Source organism: Channa argus, chromosome 1, assembly GCF_033026475.1.
Source record: "Channa argus isolate prfri chromosome 1, Channa argus male v1.0, whole genome shotgun sequence".
Taxonomy (NCBI): domain Eukaryota; kingdom Metazoa; phylum Chordata; class Actinopteri; order Anabantiformes; family Channidae; genus Channa; species Channa argus.
This window is the reverse complement of record NC_090197.1, coordinates 12,274,220-12,298,723: the sequence shown is the minus strand read 5'-3', so window position 1 is coordinate 12,298,723 and position 24,504 is coordinate 12,274,220. Positions and strand designations below refer to the sequence as shown.

The 24,504-nt window shown below is 39.0% G+C and overlaps 4 protein-coding genes across 5 annotated transcripts; 1 reads left to right on the top strand and 3 right to left on the bottom strand.

The window, feature by feature from the left end:
• Positions 1-2: 2 nt before the first annotated feature.
• si:ch211-81a5.8 (uncharacterized protein LOC560648 homolog) lies at positions 3-2,721 on the top strand. Its single transcript, XM_067497572.1, has 3 exons — positions 3-1,722; positions 1,976-2,063; positions 2,152-2,721. Exons 1-3 carry the CDS (start codon positions 1,499-1,501, stop codon positions 2,302-2,304), a joined length of 465 nt encoding a protein of 154 aa, XP_067353673.1. The 5' UTR covers positions 3-1,498; the 3' UTR covers positions 2,305-2,721.
• dnajc8 (DnaJ (Hsp40) homolog, subfamily C, member 8) lies at positions 2,530-7,807 on the bottom strand. The gene is made up of 9 exons (XM_067497556.1): positions 7,519-7,807; positions 6,106-6,207; positions 5,194-5,250; positions 4,996-5,062; positions 4,714-4,808; positions 4,549-4,620; positions 3,800-3,891; positions 3,450-3,525; positions 2,530-3,340 (listed from the first exon to the last, which is right to left on the bottom strand). The coding sequence occupies exons 1-9, from the start codon at positions 7,588-7,590 to the stop codon at positions 3,221-3,223; spliced, it is 753 nt and encodes a 250-aa protein (XP_067353657.1). The 5' UTR covers positions 7,591-7,807; the 3' UTR covers positions 2,530-3,220.
• A 143-nt stretch (positions 7,808-7,950) lies between these two features.
• On the bottom strand, positions 7,951-16,666 carry LOC137123563 (heterogeneous nuclear ribonucleoprotein R). 2 transcript variants are annotated; one of them, XM_067497510.1, is made up of 15 exons: positions 16,500-16,666; positions 15,715-15,875; positions 15,488-15,606; positions 15,299-15,406; positions 15,098-15,211; positions 14,794-14,970; positions 14,518-14,653; positions 14,179-14,384; positions 13,914-14,063; positions 13,686-13,807; positions 13,059-13,597; positions 11,162-11,222; positions 8,930-8,991; positions 8,540-8,689; positions 7,951-8,358 (listed from the first exon to the last, which is right to left on the bottom strand). In XM_067497510.1, exons 2-12 carry the CDS (start codon positions 15,869-15,871, stop codon positions 11,188-11,190), a joined length of 1,863 nt encoding a protein of 620 aa, XP_067353611.1. In that variant the 5' UTR covers positions 15,872-15,875; positions 16,500-16,666; the 3' UTR covers positions 7,951-8,358; positions 8,540-8,689; positions 8,930-8,991; positions 11,162-11,187. The 2 variants fall into 2 exon arrangements, with proteins under 2 accessions (XP_067353611.1, XP_067353601.1); XM_067497500.1 differs by lacking the exons at positions 7,951-8,358; positions 8,540-8,689; positions 8,930-8,991; positions 11,162-11,222 and having other exon boundaries at positions 12,182-13,597; positions 16,500-16,665.
• A 360-nt stretch (positions 16,667-17,026) lies between these two features.
• LOC137123590 (ATPase inhibitor B, mitochondrial-like) lies at positions 17,027-18,183 on the bottom strand. Its single transcript, XM_067497586.1, has 3 exons — positions 17,794-18,183; positions 17,413-17,525; positions 17,027-17,314 (listed from the first exon to the last, which is right to left on the bottom strand). The coding sequence occupies exons 1-3, from the start codon at positions 17,863-17,865 to the stop codon at positions 17,173-17,175; spliced, it is 327 nt and encodes a 108-aa protein (XP_067353687.1). The 5' UTR covers positions 17,866-18,183; the 3' UTR covers positions 17,027-17,172.
• Positions 18,184-24,504: the final 6,321 nt, after the last annotated feature.

The following is a 24,504-nucleotide window of genomic DNA, read 5'->3' as shown; positions in this document are numbered from 1 at the left end:
TCACTAACTGCTGGATGATTTATGAAATGATCTAAGTAGGGATTGAAGAATGGTTTCTTTATGTTTCCTGTTTGAATGTCTTAAAAACTATCAATTAATTAAACATTTGTGTATTTAGTAATGAAGAAATGTTTAAATGAACCCTTTTTAAAGTTGTCATTCTTATTCGAGAAAATATTTAGATACTCATTTTGCTGGCACGTTAGGTGGCAGCACTCTAACCTTAGACGTTCAAGTTACTTGTTCTGCAACTGGTTAAAGGAAGATTTTAAACAAAGCTTGATGCTAGGTAAGTGCTCATGGCAGTCACATCTTAAGATACCTTTTGGTTCTTGATAACCTTAGTATTTAATTTTCAGTCAACTGTTGCTCAGTTGCTGTATTAATCTCACTTATGGCCCATTCATTCTTCCTCCCCTGTACTAATGGCTATGGTAACACTCTACTGTGGAATTGTGGTTGTATTGGCACAGAGACTAGCTCTTAGGGGGGTCCTGAAATTCAGTCGACTTACCCAGTCGACTGGCTTGCAATTTAGCTTTTATCGCAGAAAATAAAGGGTAAAACAACTTTAATACGACATCAAATTTTGAATCAAGAACTTAAATATTATGGAGTGAATCAGTGAATGAAAAGAGTCATTCAACCTTGTGATTCAGGTGCTTAATGTATTCCAGTCAATGAAGCCTCCTTCTTGTATTTAGTGGAAAGGCAGAGACCTCTGCGTCATAAAAGCGTCACCCTACAGTCTGTCCACACTCCAATTGTCTGGCCTGTTCTGACAACACCACCAAATGATTTCATCAGCTGTTAAACACAAGCTACGTAGATGTTTTCTATGGAAACGTAACCTGTGAATTAAGGTCAGCTAACCTGTTTGAAAGACCATCTAGTGAACATGTGATTGTATAAGATATTTTAATGGTTAAATGTAAACAAGCAGCTGTCTTCCTGCTATGGTGTGTCAGAAATGGCTCAGCCGTTAAAGAGATAATAGACTTGGCTTGTGACTTCAGCTAATCCTGTTGGAGGACCAGTAAGGTTGTCTGTGAAATCCCCATAAAAGCAGACAGTGACAGAGCAAAGGTTTACACAGGAACTCAGGCTAAAGCACTGGAACCTTTGCAATGATTGGACTGTATGCTTGACAGCTTTGACAAAAAAATACAACCACCTAATCTTGCCTACAGCAGATACCACTAGGTGAGTTCCACTGTTGCTTTAAGGAATATCCATTATATTTTGTTACTTTAGTAGGCTGCTGTGTAGAAGACTCCAACTTCAGTGGATTGTGTTTGATCGATGTTTGATATAGCCCACTATAATTATTCTTTGTATTTTTAGATAAATATCGGATTCCTGGCTTAAATGAAAAGCAACAACGCTGACTTTTATCCTGATCTTTCAAAGAGTCAAGACATATCCTATATGCTGACAGTGCCACAAAGCCTTGAAAACACCACTCCGTAAACCATCAACTAGAGTCAAACTCTCCACGATGGATTCCTTTATGTCACTGGGTGCTCCCCTGAAGCAGTTCACCAGCTGTGTGTCAGGGAAAAACGCTTCCAACAAAAGAGGGGTCAAGAAGAGCCAGTCTGTCCGCAGAAGCAGCTTCACCCGCAGGAAGAGCGTCAGTAGGAGGAGAAGCCTTCCCTGTATCAACCAGAAGGTCCCTGACTCCTGGCTCAGAGTCTATCAAGATGAACTGAAGAGAGAAAGGTTTGGCTTCTTTGCTCTTTTGTCATCCAGATGTAAATGTGAATGTTTTTCCAATTAAATTTACAACAGTTTAGTTTTTCTGTTACTGTACATGTTTAACAACGTGATAAACTAATTGAAGAGTAAGTTTTATTCATGGTCCCCAGTTAAAATTCTTGATGAGACAGAATTAGCTTAACTAGGATAAGACTGTTCCTTCCACAAATAAGCTGCTTGCCCATGTGCCATCCCTCATGTTGCTGTTTGCCAAAAGGAAACGACAACAAGCCATGCTGGCAAAGAAAAATGCTGAAAGGACAGTCAGAAGAACTCACTTCAGGAGCCACCACTGCCTCCCAAAGGTAGGTGAACAGTAAAGTTAAAATAAAAACAGATTTTTGCTTGGTAGTATGTAAACTCAACATTCTTCATCCTTTCTTCCACATGCAGCATACCACCCCTGTCAGAAAACCAGCCCCAGCAAAGGACGATTCATTCTTTGGAGCCTTTCAGGGTCTGAGTCTGGATGGACTGGTGGGAGGCACAAATGGAACTTCTGCTTTTGCAGCTCCTGCTGCAAGTGATCAGTGCAGAGTCATGTGAAGCCTAACGTTTAAGGACAATTGTACAGTTTAAATGGTGTTTCAAGAGACTTGAAACAAGAAAACGGGACCCAGCTGAAGACACACCGTAAATTTGTATTAGTCTTCTTTAGGAAAGACAATATTGCTTGTTCTTGATTCCTTGACAGTTGTTTTGCAAATTGTGCAGAGTATCAAAGTTTGAGCAATTTGTCTATTTTTATAAAGTAGAGGTCATACACTGATGTCAGATTTGTTACTGCTTTATTCACCCATTGTTCAGTCCTGAGCATTTTGTGAAATCATTTAAAATTCAAAGCAGGAACCAAAGACAGCTTTTATTTAGTATTTTACCAATTAGGTGTTTTTTTTTTTATTGATGGTATTTCACTTACTATATATATATGTGTATATATGTGGAACTGATGACTACTGTCAAAATATTTCAATGTAGAGGTGGCTGGTACTGCAGCACATTAACATCCTGTATGTAAATATGGACAGTAGTCGTGGTTTGTATAATGACCTTACATTACATCCAGGTCCTGAATAGCAGTAACATTCTTCTGAAATTCACCTAGCAATTCAACTTTCCATCTAACAGTCAACTCTGCTTTTTAGGCCTGTCAACACAAAGCTTTAATTAGTTTTCAACAAATAAAGAGCAAATTGCAAAAAAGACAAACCTAATTTTTTTTTCACAAGTTACAGAGGTGGAAGATGCATCACTTCTCTTTCATACATGAGGCAGGTATGATCTCTGGCTCGAGATCAGAATATATACATTAGAAAACGAAGTACAAAACTATGTTCGTCAGGATGACCCCTGACGTATCAGTTGTACAACAAGTATCCACAGCAGATGACAAGGTGAGGATACACACAACGGAGGGGTTTTAGAACTGCGTTCTAATCTAGTCAAGTCCAGCTTTACAGCATCATTCCCTTTGTTCCATCTTGACTTTGGGGGGCTTGAGGAAAGACCTATTCTTTTTTTCCTTGCTTTTGCCTTTAGCCTGAAAGTTCCTCCAGCTGTCCACACGACCATCTCTTGTTTCCTTAAAAACCAAACAATCAAATCAGATAAAAAAAATACTTCAACAAGGTAGCCATCACAATTCTAGTTATAAATTAGCCTATAAGTAACCACAATCATGGATGACGCACCTCAAAGTTTTTCTGCCACTCTCTCTCTCGCTTAGCTTTCTCTGCTGCCTCAATTTCTTCCTCTCTTGCCCTTTTCCTGGTAAATTTGGACAAAAAGAAATAATAATAAATAATAAATCAATATGCTGTGCTGTTTTGATCAGGTATTACAATCCACGCTTAAATATTAGCGTTTTCATGGAGTGAAGGATGGTTTTATAAAAGGTCGTAAAACTTTAATCCACATTTCAAATACTATATATATATATATATATATATATATATATATATATATATATATATATATATATATATATATATATATATATATATATATATATATATATATATATATATATATATAAACGTACCTTTCATGCATTTCCTTTGCTTCCCTTTCCTTCCTCTTGATTTCAAGCTCTGCAAAGAGCTTCATTGTTTGTTTGTACACTGCTTGCTTAAACTGGAAAAGAAAAAGTTAATTTTAGATAACTCAAATATTTTGAATGGATATAAACCATGATAAATAAAGGTGATTCTTTATTTTATTGGCTAGTATTTTGTAGCTAATTTCTTCAAAAATTTGATAATTTCCTAAAAGTTAGCTTGAATTACCATGACATTTCCAAACAGGGTCTATGCAAATATCAATAACATGGGAAACGGAGAAAGTTGCTTCCATTTGTTACATTAGCACTTTTGAGAAAAATGGGGACATTCAGGTGTATAGAATATTTGTCCATCTTAAATTACCTTAAAAATTGGTTATATTTTTAACTTTTGTTTCAGCACTGCATATAGGGCAGAAGTGGCTCAGATTGTAGAGTGGCCATCTACCGACCATTGGGTCGGAGTTTCACGCCCCGTTCTTCCCGACCACATGTCGAAGTGTCTCTGGGCAAAACACTGAACCCCCAACAGCCCATCCCCAGCCGTGCAGTGCCAGTCCCAAGCCCAGTAGAAATTGGGGAGGGCTGTGTCAGGAAGGGCATCCGCCGTAAAAACTGTGCCAAATCAACACGCGGACAAGAATGATCCGTTGTGGAGACCCTGAACTCACAGGATAAGCCAGGGCAAAAAAAAAAAAAAAAAAGGTTTCAGCCCTGCATTTATGACGTACCAATTCAGTGTCATCTTCCTCTACATCCAACGGCTTCCCGTCTTTCTTTAGCTGTTTCTTTTTTTCTTTTACCTGTGGAGAGCACAAACAAATATAGTTCAAATTAACTTTAAAATATGGAGGCAAAATGTCTACAAAGGAAGAAAGGTTCACGAAACCGCTCACCATATGCTCCACATATTCTTTTCCTGCAGTGATGACGTCAATGGCTCTCTTCTTCTGTTCAGGATCTAGCAGGAGCTTGTACGCTTTGTCCACAGCTAAAACACAGTAAATATTTTCAAAACCATTTTTTAAGCTTTCTTATTTAGTAACTCCACACTTAAATGTACTTTGGCACTGCATCGTTCATGTCTTATTAAACCACAAACATAATACAAGTTCATTAAACCAAAAAATGGCTTCTGTTTACAACAGATTACAATATCAGCACCATAAGGAATTTACCTTCAAAAGCTTTCTGTGCTCTGTCTTGATCATCCTGATTTTTGTCTGGATGGACCAAAATGGACAGCTGAACCAAAAAAAAAAAAGAAAAAAAAAAGAAAGAAATAACACAAATTAGAAATTAAGACAACAAAACAACATGGCACAACCACTCTGTCCAGAGACAGGCCCAATATTGTTTTTTTCCACAGATATTACCGCCCGAAATCGTTTCTTCAGTTCATCATCTGTGGCTTCTGGATCAATTTGTAAAACCTGAAAATGAGGTGAACATTTTACTTCAAAGTTCATAGGCTTGTTACCACTGATGTCAGCATAATGGTATCAACATAATGCTTCACCTCTGACAATAGTTTCATTGCAGCTATGTCATCAGAGTGGTGGCTGTAAGTAATTTACACTCTTTTTACGTCTAAAAGATCAATACACTGCTTATTTATTCAGTTATTGACAAATAGACTGCCATGTAATTAAAAACACTTATGTGAATGAAAATTACTGACAACTCAAGTGCATAATTTGATTTCTATTTCACTAAATATTATTACAATGATCAACAGTTTTGGCCGTTTATAAAGTAAAAGCAATTTTATGCTTTCAAGATTCATCCCCACTCATTTAATTTAAAACAAAAACAAAAAAAATGAGGGGACCCAAACATTAGAACTGCCTCTCAATATAATGGACTCTGAGAACATCGTGGCTGCTTAGTAAAGACAAACACATGTTAGCATTATCACCTGTCTGCCAATTTCAACTTAAATACTGAAAGATTTTATTTTCTATAGTGCAGCTTGAAATGAGAAGCATCATATTGGCTCCAAATTCATTGTGCGGTATCACAACCTCTCATACATTTGAAAGGGACAAAAAAATACATTAAAAATGTGGCAAAGTCTCTAAGATGGTACAAAATGCGTTGAAAATTGAACAATTATAGCTCGGAGAATAAGAGCTGCCTTTGAGCAATGAGATCACATTGAAAACTTATTAGATGCAAGTTCTACGATAAGAAGTAAACCTACAAATAACTATTCATGATATTTTTAAAAGCACCCTGACTTAACTTTTAGTGCCTAATCAATGAAACAACTCAATTTATCCACTTGCCTCAAAAGGATTGAGATTGAAATAGGATGAGCCAGGTCTTAGGAGTCTCTCTATCTGCTGTTTGGAGGTCAAGACAGAGTCTCTCTTCTCAATCTGCTTCACCTGTTAAAAGATTAAAACACCATTATAACGTCCAAAATACACTGTTTTAAACCGACTTTATCTGTAATCATAATAAGGCAATCTCTTATCTATCGATCGCCGTCTATATTTCTCCCTCCCCTTCGGCATATGGCGCATGTGACGTCATACTCTCGGTCGCAGACAGTTTTCGAGACCCGACATCCTTGCAGGCTCTCTTTATGATCTCAGGTGATTTTAATCACGCAACCCTTTCTAAGAACCTCCCCACCTTTACACAACATTTGGATTGTCACACCATGGGGGAGAGGACACTGGACCTGATTTACTCAAATGTTAAAAGAGGCCTACAGCTCTTCTGCCTTTCGGTCCCCGGGCAGCTCTGACCACAACCTGATCCACCTCCTACCTGTGAACAAGCCCCTGGTTTTAAGGCAGCCCCTTAGGAGGTGTTCTGGGGGAGGAGCTGGATCGCCTGCATGTTGTGGCTGAGACGAGAATGTTCAAACTCCTCTCAGTCCTGGACAATCTCTCCGACCCATTCTACTACGTGCTGGCTGGACAGAGCACTTTCATCCAGAGTCTGATCACAGTAAAGGAGATGCTCACGAGATCCTCCCTGTGGCCATTAAACTGTTCAACTCATCCCCAAATTTTTATGTCATTTATTTTTACTCATATAGCTTTTTCCATACCAGTACAATCAGAAATTTGTATTTGTATTTTGTCTTGGTTTGGTGGATGTTCTATTCCGTTCTTTCTACTTCTAGGCGGAGAGCAGCTGTAACAATTTCCCTATAGTAGCAATAAAGTTGTTGAATCTTCTGATAACGTTAGCATTGCGACTACGGCCAGCATTCAGGCGCAACACGCAGCGTAAGCGATTAACAGAAGGCCTCAGATGTTTCTTAGAAGGTTGACGTAAACGTTTTATAAATATGTTAAATTTAACCCGAAATAGGCAACGTTAGATAACAGATTTAACAAATCATAGCGCCATACACCACGCCGCAATAATGAGGGTGCTAAACGAAATGCTTACAGCTACGACGTTAGCACATGTGGCTAGAATCCAAATGTGATTTGGTTTTAGTAGCTCATGATATTGAGTAAACAAAACAAAATGTAGACACATTTGATTATGTCTCAATGACACGAAACGACACTGCTCACAAAAAACTCCGTATACGTTAGCTAGCTTCTCCTCGTTAGCTGATGCTCCGCTTGATGCAAGGCCTCGCAGCAGATAATGAAGGTCGTTCATTTACTGCCTTGAGCCCTGGTCCTGTGAACGACATTTCAACAAACACGTTGACAAATGCAGTTTCATACCTCAGCGTAAAAATTCTGAAATAATTCATCCGATACGTTCGTAGTGGAAGAATCTCCTCCGGCGGCCGCCATCTTCCTTCGGGTTTACATGTGACGTATACAGTCACGTGACCTTCGGTGCAAATAAGTTTTTCGCTTTTCGGGGTGAACCTTTATTTGAAAAGACGACGCAAATATTTTTGTTTGCTTTTGCATCATGTTTAAAACATGTGAGCACAGTTCCGCTCATTCGTGTTATTTTCGTTTGTGTTGAAATATTAAGAGAAGTAATATTTAGTCAGAGCAAAGCTTCACGCGCAATCGCGCGGATTAATTTGCTATTGAAGTACGATTTTCTTTAATTCATTTTTCACGTTCGTGACCGCCACTCTGGGAGCTTATAGGAAGCAACTGAACTTTGCATTACATTTCAGTCACACACGTGGAAAGAAATAGGTTTAGCAGTGGCTTTACTGTCAACCGATTGCATACAGTGCATTGCAGTATTTACAGATAAGACGCTTACTGGTTACATTGACTGTTTACATTCTAACGGTTGTCATTGATTAGGTGTGCGTTTTGGAAACCTTCTGATCAGCTACATAGAAAACATTACTTAAATTCAGAATGTAATGAAGCACAAAATTCAGAGTGATATCCAGGAAACGTGTCACTTGTGCAAATGTTAAGACTGCAAGTATACTTGCACAAAACACGTGCTTGGGCAATAAAATATATTAATCTAGATAAAAAGTGATTTCCCTTTGCAGTAATGCTTCTTTAAACTGCATAAAGCAGCAATTTCTGCTGGGTGGAGTCTCTGGATAATGCCATGCCCATCAGCTGTATCCGCATATGCTTCTGTAATGAATGAAAAACAAAACAAACATTAGATATTAAAAGATAGATAATAACTCTCAAAGGTGCACGGTGACATTTATATTTATTGGTAAAAAACATTTTTCTTTTTAAAAAAAAAAAACTATTCAAGAAGTCAAAACTTTCTCCAATAAGTATCTACGTCAATCAAAATATTTCTCACCTTCGCCTTGTGCTGAGCTGCTAACAGTGCAGCCAACTGTTCCCATGTGTATGCCCAGGAATATGGGACTGTAAATTTATAATGTTGTTAGGTCGATCATTTTGAGGGATGTGAAACCCTGTCATGGATCTGGCTTACACCCTGTGGGAACTGAGAAAACAACCACACAGACAGAGACATGATCAGTTTCTAAGCATCACAATGATAATCAACCCCAACAAACACAGAAATACAGTATGCATTGCCTTTAATATTATGCAAAATGTTTATACTAATGCCCCCCCGCAATTTTTTAACTTACTGATTTACTATTGGAAGTAAGGTGATTAAGACAAAAACAGCAAACCAAACACTTTAAATGATAACTAATGCTTAAAAATGTACTCTTACCAATCAGTCCCTCCTTTTTGTGTGAACTCATTCACATGGTTGAGGGGCAGCTCCTTTACTGCCTGGTGACAAGAGGCAACATATAAAGACACAGTTCTGATGTAAGAAGCTGGTACTCCACCATTTTAAGGCACTTTAAAGCAGACAAACATGTGTTTCAGTTGGTATAAGCTAATGTGGTCCCTAGGTCCCAGTCTTACCTGTGGAATAGAAATAATGTAGCCCTCCTACTGCCATCTCGTGGTGTTAAAGGGTAAAGACATCAGTTAGGAGACGCATCCATTGTTCCTCCATCAGATAATTTTACTTAATTTGTCTATTATTTCAGTATCCCTACTATTATTGGAATAAATGTTAAAGCAACTCCTTTAAATAATATACATGAATTTACTAACCCTTTATACAATCTGAGAATAGCCAACAAATGCAGAATCTGATAAAGGAACAACTACTAGTCATGGAACTGCTACCTCTAGTGGCATATAGAAAAACGTCCCATGCCCCCCACCCACCCACCCACACTACATTTGTGTGCAGACAACTGAAGTGACATTGGGTGCAAGTCAGGAAGTATTTGGGGGTTAATAGCACTTACAAAATCCACAAAGGCCTTCTGGTTAAGTCATGTTTGGAACTCTTAAAATTGTGTGTCTTTCACAATGGGAAAATTGGTACAGTGAATCCAGAAAGTATTCACAGCACTTAACATTTTATGTTACAACCTTATTCCAAAATGGATTAAAATTTCCTCAAAATTATACAAATACCCAATAATGATAACTTGAAAGAAGTTTGAAATCTTTGCAAATTTATTAAAAATAAAACAAGAGACACATGGACATAAGTATTCACTACCTTTGCTCATTACTTTTTTTGAATCAGCTTTAACACCAATTACAGCCTCAAGACTTTTGGAGTATGATGCTACAAGCCTGGCACATCTATTTTTGGGCAGTTTCTCCCATTCTTATTTGCAGTACCTCTCAAGCTCCATCAGGTTGGATCTGAAGCATCAGTGCACATCCATTTTCAGATCTCTCCACAGATGTTCAATTGGCATCTAGTCTAGGTTCTGGCTGGGCCACTTAAAGACTTTCAGAGTTGTCCTGTAGCCACTACTTTATTAATCTGAACGGTCGCCCCAGTCTGAGGTCCAGAGCGCTCTGGAACAGGTTTTCATCAAGGATGTCTCTGTACTTTGTTGTATTCATCTTTCTCTCAAGCCTGACTAGTCTCCCAGTTCCTGCTGCTGAAAAACATCCCCTTCAGGTGGGCTGCCATGTGCTTTTTATTGAGGAGGGGTTTCCGTCTGGTCGCTCTACCATGCAGGCCTGATTGGTTGAGTGCTGCAGAGATGGTTGTTCTTCTGGAAGGTTCTCCTCTCCACAGAGAAATTCTGGAGAAAGAGCGACCAACGAGTCCTTGGTCACCTCCCTGACTAAGGCCTTTCTCTCTGGATATTACAATTTGGCTCGGGCAGCCCGCTCTAGAAACAATCTCGGTGGTTCCAAACTTCTTCCATTTACAGATGATGGAGGCTGCTGTGCTCATTGGGACCTTCAATGCTGCAGAAATGTTTTTGTACCCTTCCCCAGATCTGTGCTGCTATACAATCCTGTTTAAAGGTCTACCGAAAATTCCTTGGACTTCATGGCTCGGGTTGTGCTCTGACATCCACTGTTAACTGTGGGACCTTATATAGACAGGTGTATGCTTTTCTAACTCATGACAAATCAACTGAAAGAACCAATTTTGAGTGTCATGGCAAAGGCCATGAATACTTATGTACATTTGATTTTTTTCTGTTTTTTATTTTAATTACATTTGCAAAGATTTCAAACAAACTTCTTTCAGGTTGTCAGTATGGGGTATTGTTTGTAGAATTTTGAGGGAAATAGTGTATTTAATTCATATTGGAATAAGGCTGTAACATAAAAAAATGTTAAAAAAGTTAAGTGCTGGGAACACTTCCTGATAGACTGTATGTAAAAGAAATGTCCAGTTTCTCTGTGCTCCAAATCCCAGAAATATAGAAACTATTTTAATATTCCCACAGATTTTTCAGTCAACTTTAGTGACTTGTATTGTCCAGATCCTAAAAAAAAGACGATTTAACTCCTACTAAGTTAAAAGCGTGTTAACAATTAAAAGAAACAATTACGGCTAGTGTTTTGCCAGTGATTACAATTAGCTACAGGAGAGGAGACAGTACTCTGTGCAAGGCTAGCTCACCCTTGAGTACCGTTCAGGTGAGTTCCTCATTCTAGTGGTGCCGCTCTCAATGCTTCTCCACCTAGGTAGGTTGGAATAAGAGGACAGACACATGAAACAAAATACAATAATACCATGGTACCAAAAGGCAGATGCTAAAAACACTTCTATGGTAAACAAATTCTAATGTATGTTCACCATTTTTAACCTTTAAAATGGATGGCAACTGTGCATCCAGGTATAAATTCAAACAGTCAAGATAAATGTTTCGTTCTAAAGATGTCAGTGTCATGACCGTACTGTGCAAGTGACATCTCATAAATAACCAAGACCATGTCTTTAAAGTTTGTGTCAACAGGTGTACAGTGTATGTTTTAGCAGTGGCAGCTTATTTTGATGTGACAAATTGTAAAACAAAAGAAAAAAAAAAAGTGGAGTTGCAAGGCAGAGGAAATTACACCCGTCATGTTTACATCGACAACATTACTATAATACACCCCAGATATTTGCACACAGCATCATGAAATCTCTTCACATTTCTATGCTTTTGCATAGGAATGCATTTCTTGGCTGTGTCGCACTGGCAAAAATGTTCCTCTGGCGGGTTGACTGGGCATGCTATGAAGAAAGCACATTTATCATGCACAGGTTGCCTATGCAAAGTCTTCAAAAGTTACCTTCGGTTAAGTTTACTAGAACATACACTGTTTACCTGTGCGCACAAATTTTGGCTGGACAGGCAAAATGTTGGGTAATTGCAAGAAGTCAAAATTACAGGTTGGTCATTTGATTCGAAAACAATTTTAATATTGTGTGTGTGTATATATATATATATATATATATATATATATATAAAAATGCAGACTGCAAAAAAATATCTTGTCTGACGTAGTATTCTGTTAAATTACCATCCAGACACCTGTCAAGTTCTCGTCTGTCTTTTGTGATTATCCTTTGTCAGCAGAAATTTGACTTGGAAAAAAATCTTCATCCAAATATGAGAATTGAGGTAAAAATCATATGCTAAATGACAACACTGAATTTGAGTATCTGACAATTGACTGATGCTCAGCTGAGTTTTATTGAAATGGAACAAACGTAAAAGTTATAAATACAAATAACACCAGAGAACAAACTGCTATGGCCGTTAAGGTAAGCCAAACCAAATTCTATTGGGCAAGTTCAAAGAAAACATAGGAAGTTATGGTATCAGTTTTTAAAAAAACACAATTTGTCTACCTCTAGAAATGCTAGGCATACACTGAACATTACAAAACTTTGATTTTGTCCTTCCTGTGGATTCTTTTCTCCACTATTGCAAAAAATGAAATATGAAGCTCTACCCATATGCATTTATTTACAAGCAAGTCCCTAAGCAACTATGAGAAACCACAAATAAAGGAAGTACAAGAGGGAAAGGGGAGGAAAGGGACATGGACAAAAACTTTCTGCAAAGGCAATATCATTATTTAATGTCCTCTCAGACTTTTGAGAATGAATGTCCACTTTTTGTAAATGTTCATTGTTGGCTTTAAAGGAATCAGAAACAAAAAGTAACAATAAAAGTTTTTTTTTTTTTTTTTAAAGACAAATGTCCCAATGTAACCGTAGGAGTAACAAATGATTCACCTCAACGGTTACGTTCACTTCTTCAGCCAAAAGGCTTTCCAGCCAATCATCTTGAGCCAATTCTGGGGTCTGTCCATTTTTTTCTGAGACATATTCAGATTTATTTCATGAGGGATGAAGAATAAAAAGTCAATCAAAAATTGTGGCCAATCTCCTGTTTTTTTTTGTTTTGTTTTGTTTTTTGTTTTTTTTGTCACTTTGCAAAATACCTTTTGGTGCATCTACTTCCACTGCTGCCCATAAGAATCCTGTGAAAACTCCATGGTGTCATTACTGTAACCATAGTTACCGGAATAGTCGGCCCCTTGCTGCAGGGGCTGCTGGGCGATGGGCTGGGACCCCCAGTTCTGTTGGTTGTTGGTCTGGCGGCGCTTGGAGTCAGGCTGGTTAAACACATCTGCCTTCCTCTTTCCACCAACGTTGCCCCCACGGTTGCCCCTGGCTCCGCGAGGACCGCGGCCTCTCTGTGGCTGGAAAGGGGCCCCACGCCCTCCACGGCCACCCCTTGGCCCACCAAGAGGTGGTCCTCTTTGGGCATAGCCACCACGGCCTCGTGCTGGTGGTGCTCCACGTGCCCTAGGTGGAGGAGGTCCTCCCCTGCTGGGACGAGTACCACGGCCCCTCATGCTATACACATCTTCGTAGCCGTAGTAAGGGTCTTCGTAGCCACCACGGTAGTCATGATAGTCGTAGCCATAGTAGTCATCATAGTAGTCTTCATATCCATAGTAATCTGGTGGATAGGCATATCCCCCTCGGCCACCACGACCCCTGCCTCGGCCTGGTGGTGGCATGCGTGGAGGTGGGTAGTAGTAGTAGTCATCGTAGCTGCAGAAGAGAGGATAGTGTTACATTTGTTGAGTCCTTACATGAGAAGTCAGCTGGCTGACCAATCACATGTGTCTACCCGTCTCACCCCGCATTCCTGGTGGTCTGCCGAGCTGCTTGGCGCTCTTTCCTCTTCTTGTCTGGGGGCTTTGCCAGGACGATCTCAATTTCCTCTCCCCCTAGCTCCTTCCCATTCATTTCATCCATGGCCTTAAAATGGAAAAATATATAATAATAATAATAATAATAATAATAATATATAAACAATCACATTGATAAAATCACCTGATATGCAAAATATTTTATTCAAACCCACCTTTACAGCAGCATCCCTTTCTTCAAAATGGACAAAAGCATAGTCCTTTAGTTTTTTCACTCGCTCCAGCTTTCCAAACTGAGAGAAGGTCTTTTCAAGAAGCTCTTCGGTCACAGCTGTGGCCAGTTTCCTGACAAACAGCACCTTCACCTATGTACACATGCAAAAGGAAATAAATCCTCAAAAAAAGGATTATCATAGAGAGCACTAAAGAGCATGGATGCTGTGTTATGAAAAGCAACGGGCAAGACTGAGCTTTACTAACCTTGGCCATGACCTCTGGGTCAGGCTCAGCAACAGGATCAGCCCATTCCACAGTGACTGGGTTACCCCAAACTTTGACCTTGCCACTCATTAAACGACGACGAGCCTGTGCTGCAGATTTGTGGTCTTCATACTCCAGAAAACAGAAACCACGGTTCTTCTTCTTGTCATCTGGCTGGTGGTACAATATCACCTCCTGAAGACCCTCTGTAACAAAACAACATCTCTATTTTCATGTAAGAGTCCTACGTTTTATTACCGTTATCCTCCATGATAATTATTTTATGATCGCATTAATGAGTTTCTGACAGTAGTCCACCTTTGTGGATTTAAAACTGACCTGTAACTTTTCCAAAGTCTTCCAATATACTTTCTCTCGTTTTGTTCTTTGGAATTGATCCAACAAACAAGCGATTGTTTGCAACAGATATACAAACTCCCAGATACTTGCCAGGACGGATTTCGTGGTTATCACACTGAAAGTAAAATAGAGAAGAAAACTATTGTGTGAAATACACTATTAATACACAGCAAAATTGAGAAACCAGTTATTTTCCAAAATGTCAAGTCATATTGTAGATTCAGTATTTTTTCAAAACCCTAGCAAACTACTTACAAGCTTCACTGCCTTTTGTGCATCATCCTTACTGCAGTATGTGATGAAGGCATAACCTCTGTTCTGACCAGACAGAGGGTCCATCATTAACCTCAGGTCCCAGATGGGACCAGCGGACTCAAAGAGTGGCACCAGTTCATCTTCATACAAATCCCGGGGGATTTTTCCAACGAAGACCTGATAAGGGAGAGGGAAAACGATCAACAAGTAAAGATTTGCAAAGTAAAATGTATAGCATGTAAGACTTGATTGTATTATGGAAGACATGATCTATTAATCAATCTTTTTTCATTTACTTATCTACCTCAGTTCCAATGCCTGGTTGTGATCCTTTGAACACATCCTCTGGAGGGGGACCTCCGTATTTTCTCTGTCCTGTAGTGACATCCAAGGTGTATCCTGTCCGCTCCAGGAGAGCCTGAAAAACATAAACAAAACATTAACTTAGTCACATGGCTGAAGAGGGGACCTCTATACAGCAAAGCACACAGACATAACCGTTTACCTTTATTTTTGCCTCATCTGGGCCCTTAGTGGACTCTTGGACTTTACTTCCTTGTTTTTCTCTCTGTCTGTAAGTCTTCATCACTCCACAAAGAAAAGCACTTTTATTCTGCAATAAAAAACAAAAGTTATTATTTAAAAGTTTCAATAATAAAACTAAAGGGCAAAAGGGATGTAATGCATTTGTTACCTGTACATGGGACAAGTCACTCTCTTTGAACTGCTGCAGTACAGTGAGCGCCCCCTCTTCATTGAATTCCCTCAGTGCATCAATAGCCCTTTCATCCAGGTCTACATATGCCACTAAGCCTAAAATTGCAAACCACAGTCACCTTCACCCTGAGATGACTTTACTACACCATCACTGTTTTTTTAATATGTTTAAGAACCATTTGAGTCTAAACAAACATCACCTACCTGTCTGGAAGATGTTGTCTAGGCTTTCAGCCACTTTCTGGGGCAGTCCAGCATCGATGAGCGTTTGGTAGTTTTCTGTGTGTGTTGTTGTCACATCCATGGGCTCCTCTTCCTCCTTTGCCGGGGCAGAACTACCGTTCACCTCAGCGGCAGCCATTCTCCTGCAACATGCCAAATATTTTTTTCCTTCAAGTAAACAGCTTATTAAAATTATTTTTATTAATGACTGAGCAACACACACTGGATTTTTATTAACCCAAGAAAAGTTATGTTATAATGAAGACCACCTTGAAATGTTAGTCACCCCTTATTAATTTTAAATGAATACTTTGACAGGACTTGCAGTTATGAGATCAAGTAACTGCTAAAATACAGTGAAAGTCTGAAAATAGTAAAGCATAGCGGAACCGTATTAGTTAAAATTGCTGCATGATAACTCATCTGAAAGCCTTTAGGTTTTAAACAGCAACAGCTCAACCCGATCACCATTAGCTTCAGTCCCGCCCCCTCCACATGCAGCTTGCTAGCTAACAAGGTTGGTACGTTTTGTTTTTACATGCACGTGCACAAAGCCCGTCTGTGAGAATACGATCTCTACAGCTGCACTTACGTTTTCAGTGAAACCCAGAATCGCCAAAAATGTTTTCTCGTGCTGAGCTAATCGTATTCTTTAGCTTGCTGGCTAGCTAGCGTTATAACGAAGGCCTCGCCGTGCAGAAAAACACCTTTCACAAATCAAACACGCGCACCGTATTAGGTATAAAGAGATAGTTAGCAAAACTTACCAGTCCAATTCAGGAAACTAACAATACCGTGTGCCGAAATGTGAAACTATTAACTTGTCGGACGTATAGAAATGCCTAAGAATACGTTTCAGTCAACGCACGAGACAAATGTCCAGACAGCTACGGTCTCGTCGTCGGCTCGCCCGAACAACGCCACTATTCAGTAAATATCGCGAGACGTGAAAGAGGGTGGGTTCGTTTTCCACATACTGGGACTATAATCCAGCTGTCTAGCTCAAAAAGATTTGGCACTTAAATTCGGGCTTTTATTTTAAAATAAAAGCAATATAGAAATAAAAATGCTGTGTATAAATATTATGTCATTCTAGTCACCATGGGCAGGAAAGTCACTGTACAGTAAAGTGTATCAAAACGAGTGCTTCAGTATTAGCCACCAGCCACAAAGGATAGAATTTGAGTGGCACAACTTCAGCCCAATGACAGCCACCTTGCTACACGTTAGGTAGCTAGAAGTTTTCCAAATAACCCATTTAAGAAGAAAAGGTTTACAAGGTTAAAATAAATTCTCTTGTTCGAGAGCTTTAAAGAAATTAAGTGCTTTATTCACCTCCCCTCAATCATGCTGAGGGTTTTGTACATGACCTGCCTTGACCGACAGGAAAGAATACATTTGACATTGACTTGGCAATAAGATCAAGACGGGTCTTCCGGCTTAATCCTCATGTTGGAGCTTTCTGATTTTGCCCTGGTGGCGTTCCATCACCTGCTGTTGGTGCATAATCTCCGCTTTGTGGTGTTGAATCTCCTCTGCATGGTACTTGGCCATTGCTTCTATGTTCTCCTTCTGCCGCTGCCTGCAGGTGGGAACAAAGTGAATAAAAGTTACTGGGTTAGACTATCCAGATCTAGTTTTCAATGGCACGATTTCCTTAAATGCCATCATGGTTCTCACCTGAAGTACCGCTCCTCTTCGGTTACCGCTCTCTTTCCTAAGGCACCTCCTGCTTCCTTCACCGAACCACCTCCGCCTCCACCTTTGCCTGCTCCCTTGCCTGGCTCCCCAAGCTAGAATAAGCAGCAGAATTTAAAAAAAAAAAAAAAAAAAAAAATCATAGTTAAGTTTTGTGATTTTGTATGCAAATGTTAAAAAAATACGACTTTTCTAAAATCAGTCCTTAAAAATTAGGTTCTCACTGGATATTTTTTTAAGAGTAAAAATAAATAAAGTACCAACCACAATAAAGTAAAGCTTCAACACTTAAGGTAGCCGCTTGTTCTCTTAACTAGCTTCACAGACTTTTTGTCTTTCGTTTGCAGAAACGCTATGATTTACCTGATCCGATGCCATTCTAATCTGAGAAGGGATGCATCTCCTTAGGTTTGCGCTCAGGAAAAACCTGGACATGATCGCTGACAGCTGAACCAGTGCAGAGACAACTTGAGTTATCTGCTGATTCTCCCTAAAAAGGCAGAATTTAAAGTGAAGCGTCTAATAGGGGCGTGGCCACCCGGGGCATCCTATGATTTGCAGGTGTGCTCATGAAGCGGCATGTATCAGTATGTAACAAAACTGCACACCTGCTCTGCACAGCTGACAGTAAAGCCAAATTTATAAAAGTTGTGACTAAATTTTTCAATTTTGCTTGGCCGATCTCCAGTCAGTAATTTACTAAATAATACAGGATGTCCACTTAAAGGGAATGTGTCATTGAGTACCAATTACTGGACTAACTGAAACATTAGAACCAGACTAACAGTTCCTTGATTGTTCCGTTTATCATTGACTAAAAGACTGGAGGTTACAAAGAATGTTACAAAGAATAGAGTTAAAATTAATCTTAATAAAGGTCTGCAACTTGAACTTTGTCTCAGTTTCCACTACAGTGTTTGCCTTCCTTACTGCTAAGAAGTGATCAGAAAGTCACAAACATGTAAAGCAAGGCACCACTCAGTGTTTATAAAAGGAAAACAGAGTACTTGTTTGAAATACAAGGTTTTACATCATATGGATTTTCAACAGAAACAAATTGTGTGGTACTGAGATTGTATTTGGTTATTAGAACATAAAGCCAAATCGTTTTGGATTGGGAATTCATTGATTCATTCACTCAAGGACATTTCAAGTGGAGCGCCGTATAAACAGTGGCAAAATATGCAATAATATGCAGATTAAGATCAGTGAAGTTCTGCACCAATACAGTGCACAGTGGTAGAGCATTGGGTTGGGATGCAGAAGGCCAAGGGTTCGAATCCCACACATGTTCCGCTGTGGCGACCCCTGAAGGGACAAGCCGAAAACAGTTGATGTACAGTACACACATCTCTTCCTTCTTTATTAATGTTGAGCTATTTGTATCTTCTGTTATTTTCAAAAAGTGAGCACTGACCTGTCTAATTATTTCCATGCTCATATTGATGTTGCATTTCACTGTGTACTGACACTATATCAATCTGAGATCCCTATACTGTGGGCCTATTACTCAAAAGGATGAGACCCAGTGCTGGACGAGACATACTCAGAGCTCAAAGGGAAGGTTTTCACAGTAAAGTGAGGAGGTGTGTGTTAAGTACAGATGAGTCACAATGGAGTCCCACTGATGAAGAGCCCTCTTTGACAGACAATGGTTCCCCCAGCACAATGTGTGTGTGTGTGTGAGCTCACTCTCCCTGACATCCTGTTTCATCATCTGAATCCAGCAGAGATAATGGTCAATGAGAAAGTGTAGGCGTGGTGCTGTACGTTATGACGTGTCATTTCCTGTTAAGCTGTTGAGGTTTAGCATTGATAATGAAAACCTGAAAGTGCCTTTATGAAGAAAAATTATTGGGCCGCTGAATTTTCAAATCCTATCCCCCAAAGACCCCTTCTCTGCTACTTTTCCAACTAAATCTGCACTACCCACTGCTAATTATGTCTAACAGGTATATTCAATCAATCAGAAGCTAGCAGATATCAGTTTGTCTTCCACACTCTACCCTCATCTGAAATGGTACCTTCCAGCTTCTGATTTACTAAAATCACCTGTAGCTTGTAATCAGGTGTGGGTAAAAGCAATTGAAAGCAGCTGAAAAGCAAGTTGAGCAGTGGTTGTTGAGGACTAGGATTGCCAAAAACTGCTCTAATAAAAGTTATTTTTCTGTAAATATATAGACAGTTTTGACAATTTAGGGACTGTGCAACAGATACAAACAGCATCTGTGAAAAACTACTTGCTCAGTTTTTTTCTGCAGTAAAGATGATTACTTCCGGTAAGACTCAGGGAGACATTTTAGACATTACATTATAGTTTTCTACAGTAGTAGGTGAAACCTGAAGTAGTAACACCCTTGCAACAAATGGTGGCAGTATGCTCTCACACAGATGGAGAGCATCTGATATGTTTTGCAATGAAAATGGAATATACAATCGTTCATATAACATCCATAATAAATAAAGGTAAACAGTAAGTGCTGCTGTCAATTTGTTTCAAAAGAAAATGAAAATTCGGTTTCCTATAGAACAATGAATATTGCAGGCTAGTAATTTTATTGAACAAAAGAGGTAGCTGACTGCTGTGTTCATCACATGTTAAATTATGGCCGTAAGAAAAAAAACGAATAAATTCATCGAATACATGGCTAGTAGGAGTAATTAGGTGAATATTGTTATTCCTAAGCATATACAGACTCCTGTCATAACCTGTAAAATTTGCCTTAAGATGCAATAATCATGACTGAGTTAAACTGGAAATGTATTTCTTTTTCTCATGTGAATATATCATCCACGGCACCAAACTCAAACTGAAGAAAGGACTCTGAGGACTGTTGTTGTTTGTGAGTAGAAGAATGTGTGTGTGCTTGTTTTTTTTTTTTTTGATGGTCATGTACGGACTTCCGGTCTATGGGATACAGAGCAGCCGGTTACCTGCATCCTTTCAGAGCGACTCACCTCGCCAGCTCAAGTGTTGCCATAGGAAATAGTATCCTGGCAACAGCGCTAACCTGAGCAAAGACAAAGTAAGGTCATGGACACAACAAGATGTGGTACACTGTTCTTATATGAACAATCCATTTTCGTAACCTCGGCTTGCAAGGTCATTCATTACAATTTTGTATCCCTTTAGTGTTTTTTGCATTATTATTCACCAGGACATTGAACATGAACTCACATCAGATTTCATGGCTCCATTAACAGCCTTTTTGGTGCAGTCCTTTATGAATCCACATGTGTGGATATAATGCATATCAGTAATAGGATGAAATAGCGCTCCCATCTGAAATTCATTCATACCTCCAGGGAAAAACGTGTTAATATGCCTCAGGGGATCCAACCAAACCTTCTGTTCAGGATTGCATTACATATTGTAGAAGTAATAGAACTGTGTTTACATAGAGTCACTTTATAAGGAAATTAAATGCACTCTTTTCCTAGAAACCTCTGTCTTTATGCAGATTTATGCAGCATTCTCAAACATGCAGTACATGGAAATTGAACTGCATTAGAATTGTAATGCAGGCAATTGTAAGCTAAAATATCTTGGAAAAGTAGACCCTCATTTATTTTGACTGCTTGACTCCTTGGTCTCTTTTACACACATGCAGTTTGTCTAACTAAAGTCTCAAATAGCATCATTGCCAGGAAGCAGTGGCACTTAAGCTGCAAAATTACTTCACAGTGTTGAAAATAAAGTTTAGAGCACCATTTGTCTTGATTTTTAAAATCTGACTTAAGCTTTTCCCATATTTACTAAATGTAAATAAACATGTTATCTTACTTCTGCTGCAGTCCTTTAGGCACATATCAGAACACCTGCAGCACTAGGGTGAAACCTGCAGCACCATCTACAGGCACATTGGCTGCACAGCACAAAATGACAGGGACTATGGTCCCTTAGCCCTTCAGCTGTTGTGAAGATAAACAGTTATGAAAAAAGTTTCTAAACATTACATGAGGGCAGTAAATAGTGTGCTGTCTGTGCTGCAGTATTCCAGCTCAGTGAATTTCATCAAAGAACTGAGTTTTTGTTATTGCAGTTTTTCTTACTGTCCAGTCATATTTATGCTCTTAAATTAGACCTAAGGCTAAATGTTTTTTATGTGACAGCACTGACTGCATTTCTTCTCAAACCTGAAAACCAATTTTAAAGTCTTAATTAACTTAAGACTTACATCTTTGCATTTACTGCCAAAATATTTTCTTCATAGACTGGCAACTAAAATCAATCCATGTTGCAAAACAATGGAGCAGTAGCCATGCAAAATCATTTTACTGGCTGTTGACTTCAGAGTCTGCTTGTGCTCATATTCCTTGTTGCTAATAATCCTCATGAGCTGCCTGGATGTTGCCACTGTTGCCATGGTGACCATCAGGACTGATAAAGGGGTCCAGTTTCTTTGTGTTCTGTACATACAACATGTTTTGCACAAGGAGCAGTGGGAAAAAATTGTTTAGCAGAATCATAAGCAGCTGCGCAGCAATTAAAAGGTGGAATTGGCTCATTAAATAAACAAATTACAATGTGAACCTGCTCTCTCATAGCCTTTGTGTAGCTGCACTATAATATGTAAAAGGCTAGACTCAGTTGTAATGATAACTGCCCCCTTTGTACATTCACGGACTGAAGTAGCAAGGCACACGTGTACAGAAACATGATTACTCATCATGCTATCTGCAGTACTGGGCTGTACTGGGTGTATGCAGTGAGTGATGCTTTCACCTGAAAGCTTATGTCATCCTGCTAACATTCCTAACTGGTGTGATGTTTGGCATGTTCATTATCATAATTTGGAGTGTTAATGTGCTATTATTTGCTAAATATTAGCACCAAGTTCAGGTAATGAGAATGGTACTGGTTGTGCAGGTATCTGGTCTAAGACAAAAACTACAAGACAAAATGAGGGCACTAAATGAAAAGCTAAGGACATGCCAGTCACCCAAATTAGGACATGGATGTGTGTGACCCAAACTTCAAGGCAGTTGAACTATTGATATTTTACTCAAGACCTAACAGTGCTGCTAAAGGGAAAGGCAGTAGACCATGATCATAAGGACAAATAAGGGGGCCATGAATGTCTTTGCAAAATAGTATGGCTGTCCACTGAAGTGTACTGACAGACCAAATTTCATATCTAGAGTCATGCAGATAGCATGGCTGTGAATTATATAATATCTTAAAGAAGCAATGTCCAGTGTCTCTGTGTCCCCTAATTTATTTTGTTGGTTTTTGCTCATGTGGCCTTTTACTTCTGACTCACTCACTTGTGAACACATGAAGCCTCGGCCAAGGCTCCCCCTGATTTTATTGAACAAATTCTCCGATTCACTTTAATATTAAAGTTCTCTGAATTCCATCAGTGCCGAGGCTGGTCATTAGCCTTCCCGAGTCCAGTCAATCCCTGGAGTTAGCATACGATCTGAAAGTGCTAATACCCTCCAGGAAACCATTCTCAAGAGACTGCTGGCCTTTAGCTATGACGCACAATCACAGCTGTAATCCACTACATCTGGGTTTTTGTCATTCTTTTTGTCAGGTAAAGAAGCCACATGGGGGCACAGTGATCCTTTATCAGCCTCAGTCAGGAGGGGAAGTGCCAAAAAAAAAAGGGTGTGTCTGTGTCTGAGACAGACACACATAGTTCTTAGAGATATGTGTAAGTGCTTATTTCATGTCAGTGAGAGACCATATATCAGCTCTGGTCCTTGTTACTGTTACTGTGATTGCTTTAAATACTTACTGACATTCAAGGGAAAATCTTCTGCCAGAAGCAGACGGGCCAGAGGTTTTAAGTGTCTCAGATCCTTGCTTTTAGAGCCATTATTCTCTGGAAGACAAGAGCATAATTTAAGCTGAAGGACATGCTGCGCCACAGCTGAAAACAATGCATGTAGTTAATGTTCAGGGGATGTTTTGTTCCCACGTAAGGACTTGAAATCAGCACAGTTTTGTAACAAACACATTGTGACACAGAACAAGGTAATCACTTTTTGTATGTACCTGATTGTTTGATTAATAACATAGTAAATATTAAGAATATTATTTCACTTTTATTTCACATTTATTGTTACATTTGTAACAATGCATTTTATTGCATTTTTAACAGATGAGAACAGTTCATAAATTGGACGCAGTAGAACTTAATCATGAAATTGTGTTTTGGTTTGTAGAAGATGCTATGTCATTACTTTGTATATTTACGTTACCAGTGAGTGAGCAGGTAATACTCACTGCACAGTTAAATTAAAGGTTGTAGTCATTGGCTACTTGCACTGATTTTATCCAAACTTAAAATCCTTTAATTGTAAAACCACTTTTCTCATCTCTGTTTCTTTTCAGCTTTTTCGATAAAATGTCACAATTTGTAAAACTCTGCACATTTGTCATGCAATTGACGAATGCCATCAGTGGCATAATTACTTATTTCATGCATAGACAGCCAAAGCCACTTTTTAATTTCAATGCTTTTCTCAGGCTTGTCTTTGCTCTTTGTTCACAATGGAGTATTGTGTGCTTTGCAGAGAGCTGCAGAGAGAGTTGAAACATAGGCCGTTCGGTCACACAGTCACTGACAATTTCAGGAATAAGATGAGGGTTTTGCATATCAATTGATGTTGAGCTAGACATCAGTGGGCATCATGATGGAAAAAATCTGCATTTTTTTCTACTCGCTCTACTGGGAGCACATTGTCAGTCTAAAAACAGTATTTTGGAATCATTTTGGTAGAGATAGAGTAGTTTGCTTTAGGATGTTTGCTAACTCAACTATAACCCATTTGATTGCAGTTCTTTACGAGTACAAATAACTACAATAGGATGAGATCCGTTTGTAATGTATACGTAAACTTAGAAATAAAAATTTGAATCAAGATATTAATCAAGATATAAGATAACCAAGTTATTCAAACTTTTACTTTAATTTCATTAAAGGGTGCCTTCACTGATACCGAACTTCATCTGGTTCTAGTTTGAGTAGTACATTTAATTGAATGCCATCAAACTTCTCTTGGATTTCCCTACAAATAAGTGTCTCTCTACTTATAGCTAAAAAATTGCCTCATCACTTGGAG

What these genes read in the sequence shown, in the direction of transcription:
- si:ch211-81a5.8 (XM_067497572.1), top strand. Translation starts at nt 1,499, where the DNA reads ATGGATTCCTTTATGTCACTGGGTGCTCCCCTGAAGCAGTTCACCAGC. An exon ending in GATGAACTGAAGAGAGAAAG is followed by an intron (nt 1,723 to 1,975) that starts GTTTGGCTTCTT and finishes GTTTGCCAAAAG; the next exon opens with GAAACGACAACAAGCCATGC. An exon ending in GCCACCACTGCCTCCCAAAG is followed by an intron (nt 2,064 to 2,151) that starts GTAGGTGAACAG and finishes TTCCACATGCAG; the next exon opens with CATACCACCCCTGTCAGAAA.
- LOC137123590 (XM_067497586.1), bottom strand. Translation starts at nt 17,865, where the DNA reads ATGTCCAGGTTTTTCCTGAGCGCAAACCTAAGGAGATGCATCCCTTCT. An exon ending in TTAGAATGGCATCGGATCAG is followed by an intron (nt 17,526 to 17,793) that starts GTAAATCATAGC and finishes TGCTTATTCTAG; the next exon opens with CTTGGGGAGCCAGGCAAGGG. An exon ending in GAAGAGGAGCGGTACTTCAG is followed by an intron (nt 17,315 to 17,412) that starts GTGAGAACCATG and finishes TCCCACCTGCAG; the next exon opens with GCAGCGGCAGAAGGAGAACA.
- dnajc8 (XM_067497556.1), bottom strand. Translation starts at nt 7,590, where the DNA reads ATGGCGGCCGCCGGAGGAGATTCTTCCACTACGAACGTATCGGATGAA. An exon ending in TTCAGAATTTTTACGCTGAG is followed by an intron (nt 6,208 to 7,518) that starts GTATGAAACTGC and finishes ATCTTTTAACAG; the next exon opens with GTGAAGCAGATTGAGAAGAG. An exon ending in AAGAATATGTGGAGCATATG is followed by an intron (nt 4,621 to 4,713) that starts GTGAGCGGTTTC and finishes TGCTCTCCACAG; the next exon opens with GTAAAAGAAAAAAAGAAACA.
- LOC137123563 (XM_067497500.1), bottom strand. Translation starts at nt 15,871, where the DNA reads ATGGCTGCCGCTGAGGTGAACGGTAGTTCTGCCCCGGCAAAGGAGGAA. An exon ending in CACAAAAGGCAGTGAAGCTT is followed by an intron (nt 14,654 to 14,793) that starts GTAAGTAGTTTG and finishes TTTTACTTTCAG; the next exon opens with TGTGATAACCACGAAATCCG. An exon ending in CAGACCACCAGGAATGCGGG is followed by an intron (nt 13,598 to 13,685) that starts GTGAGACGGGTA and finishes TCTCTTCTGCAG; the next exon opens with CTACGATGACTACTACTACT.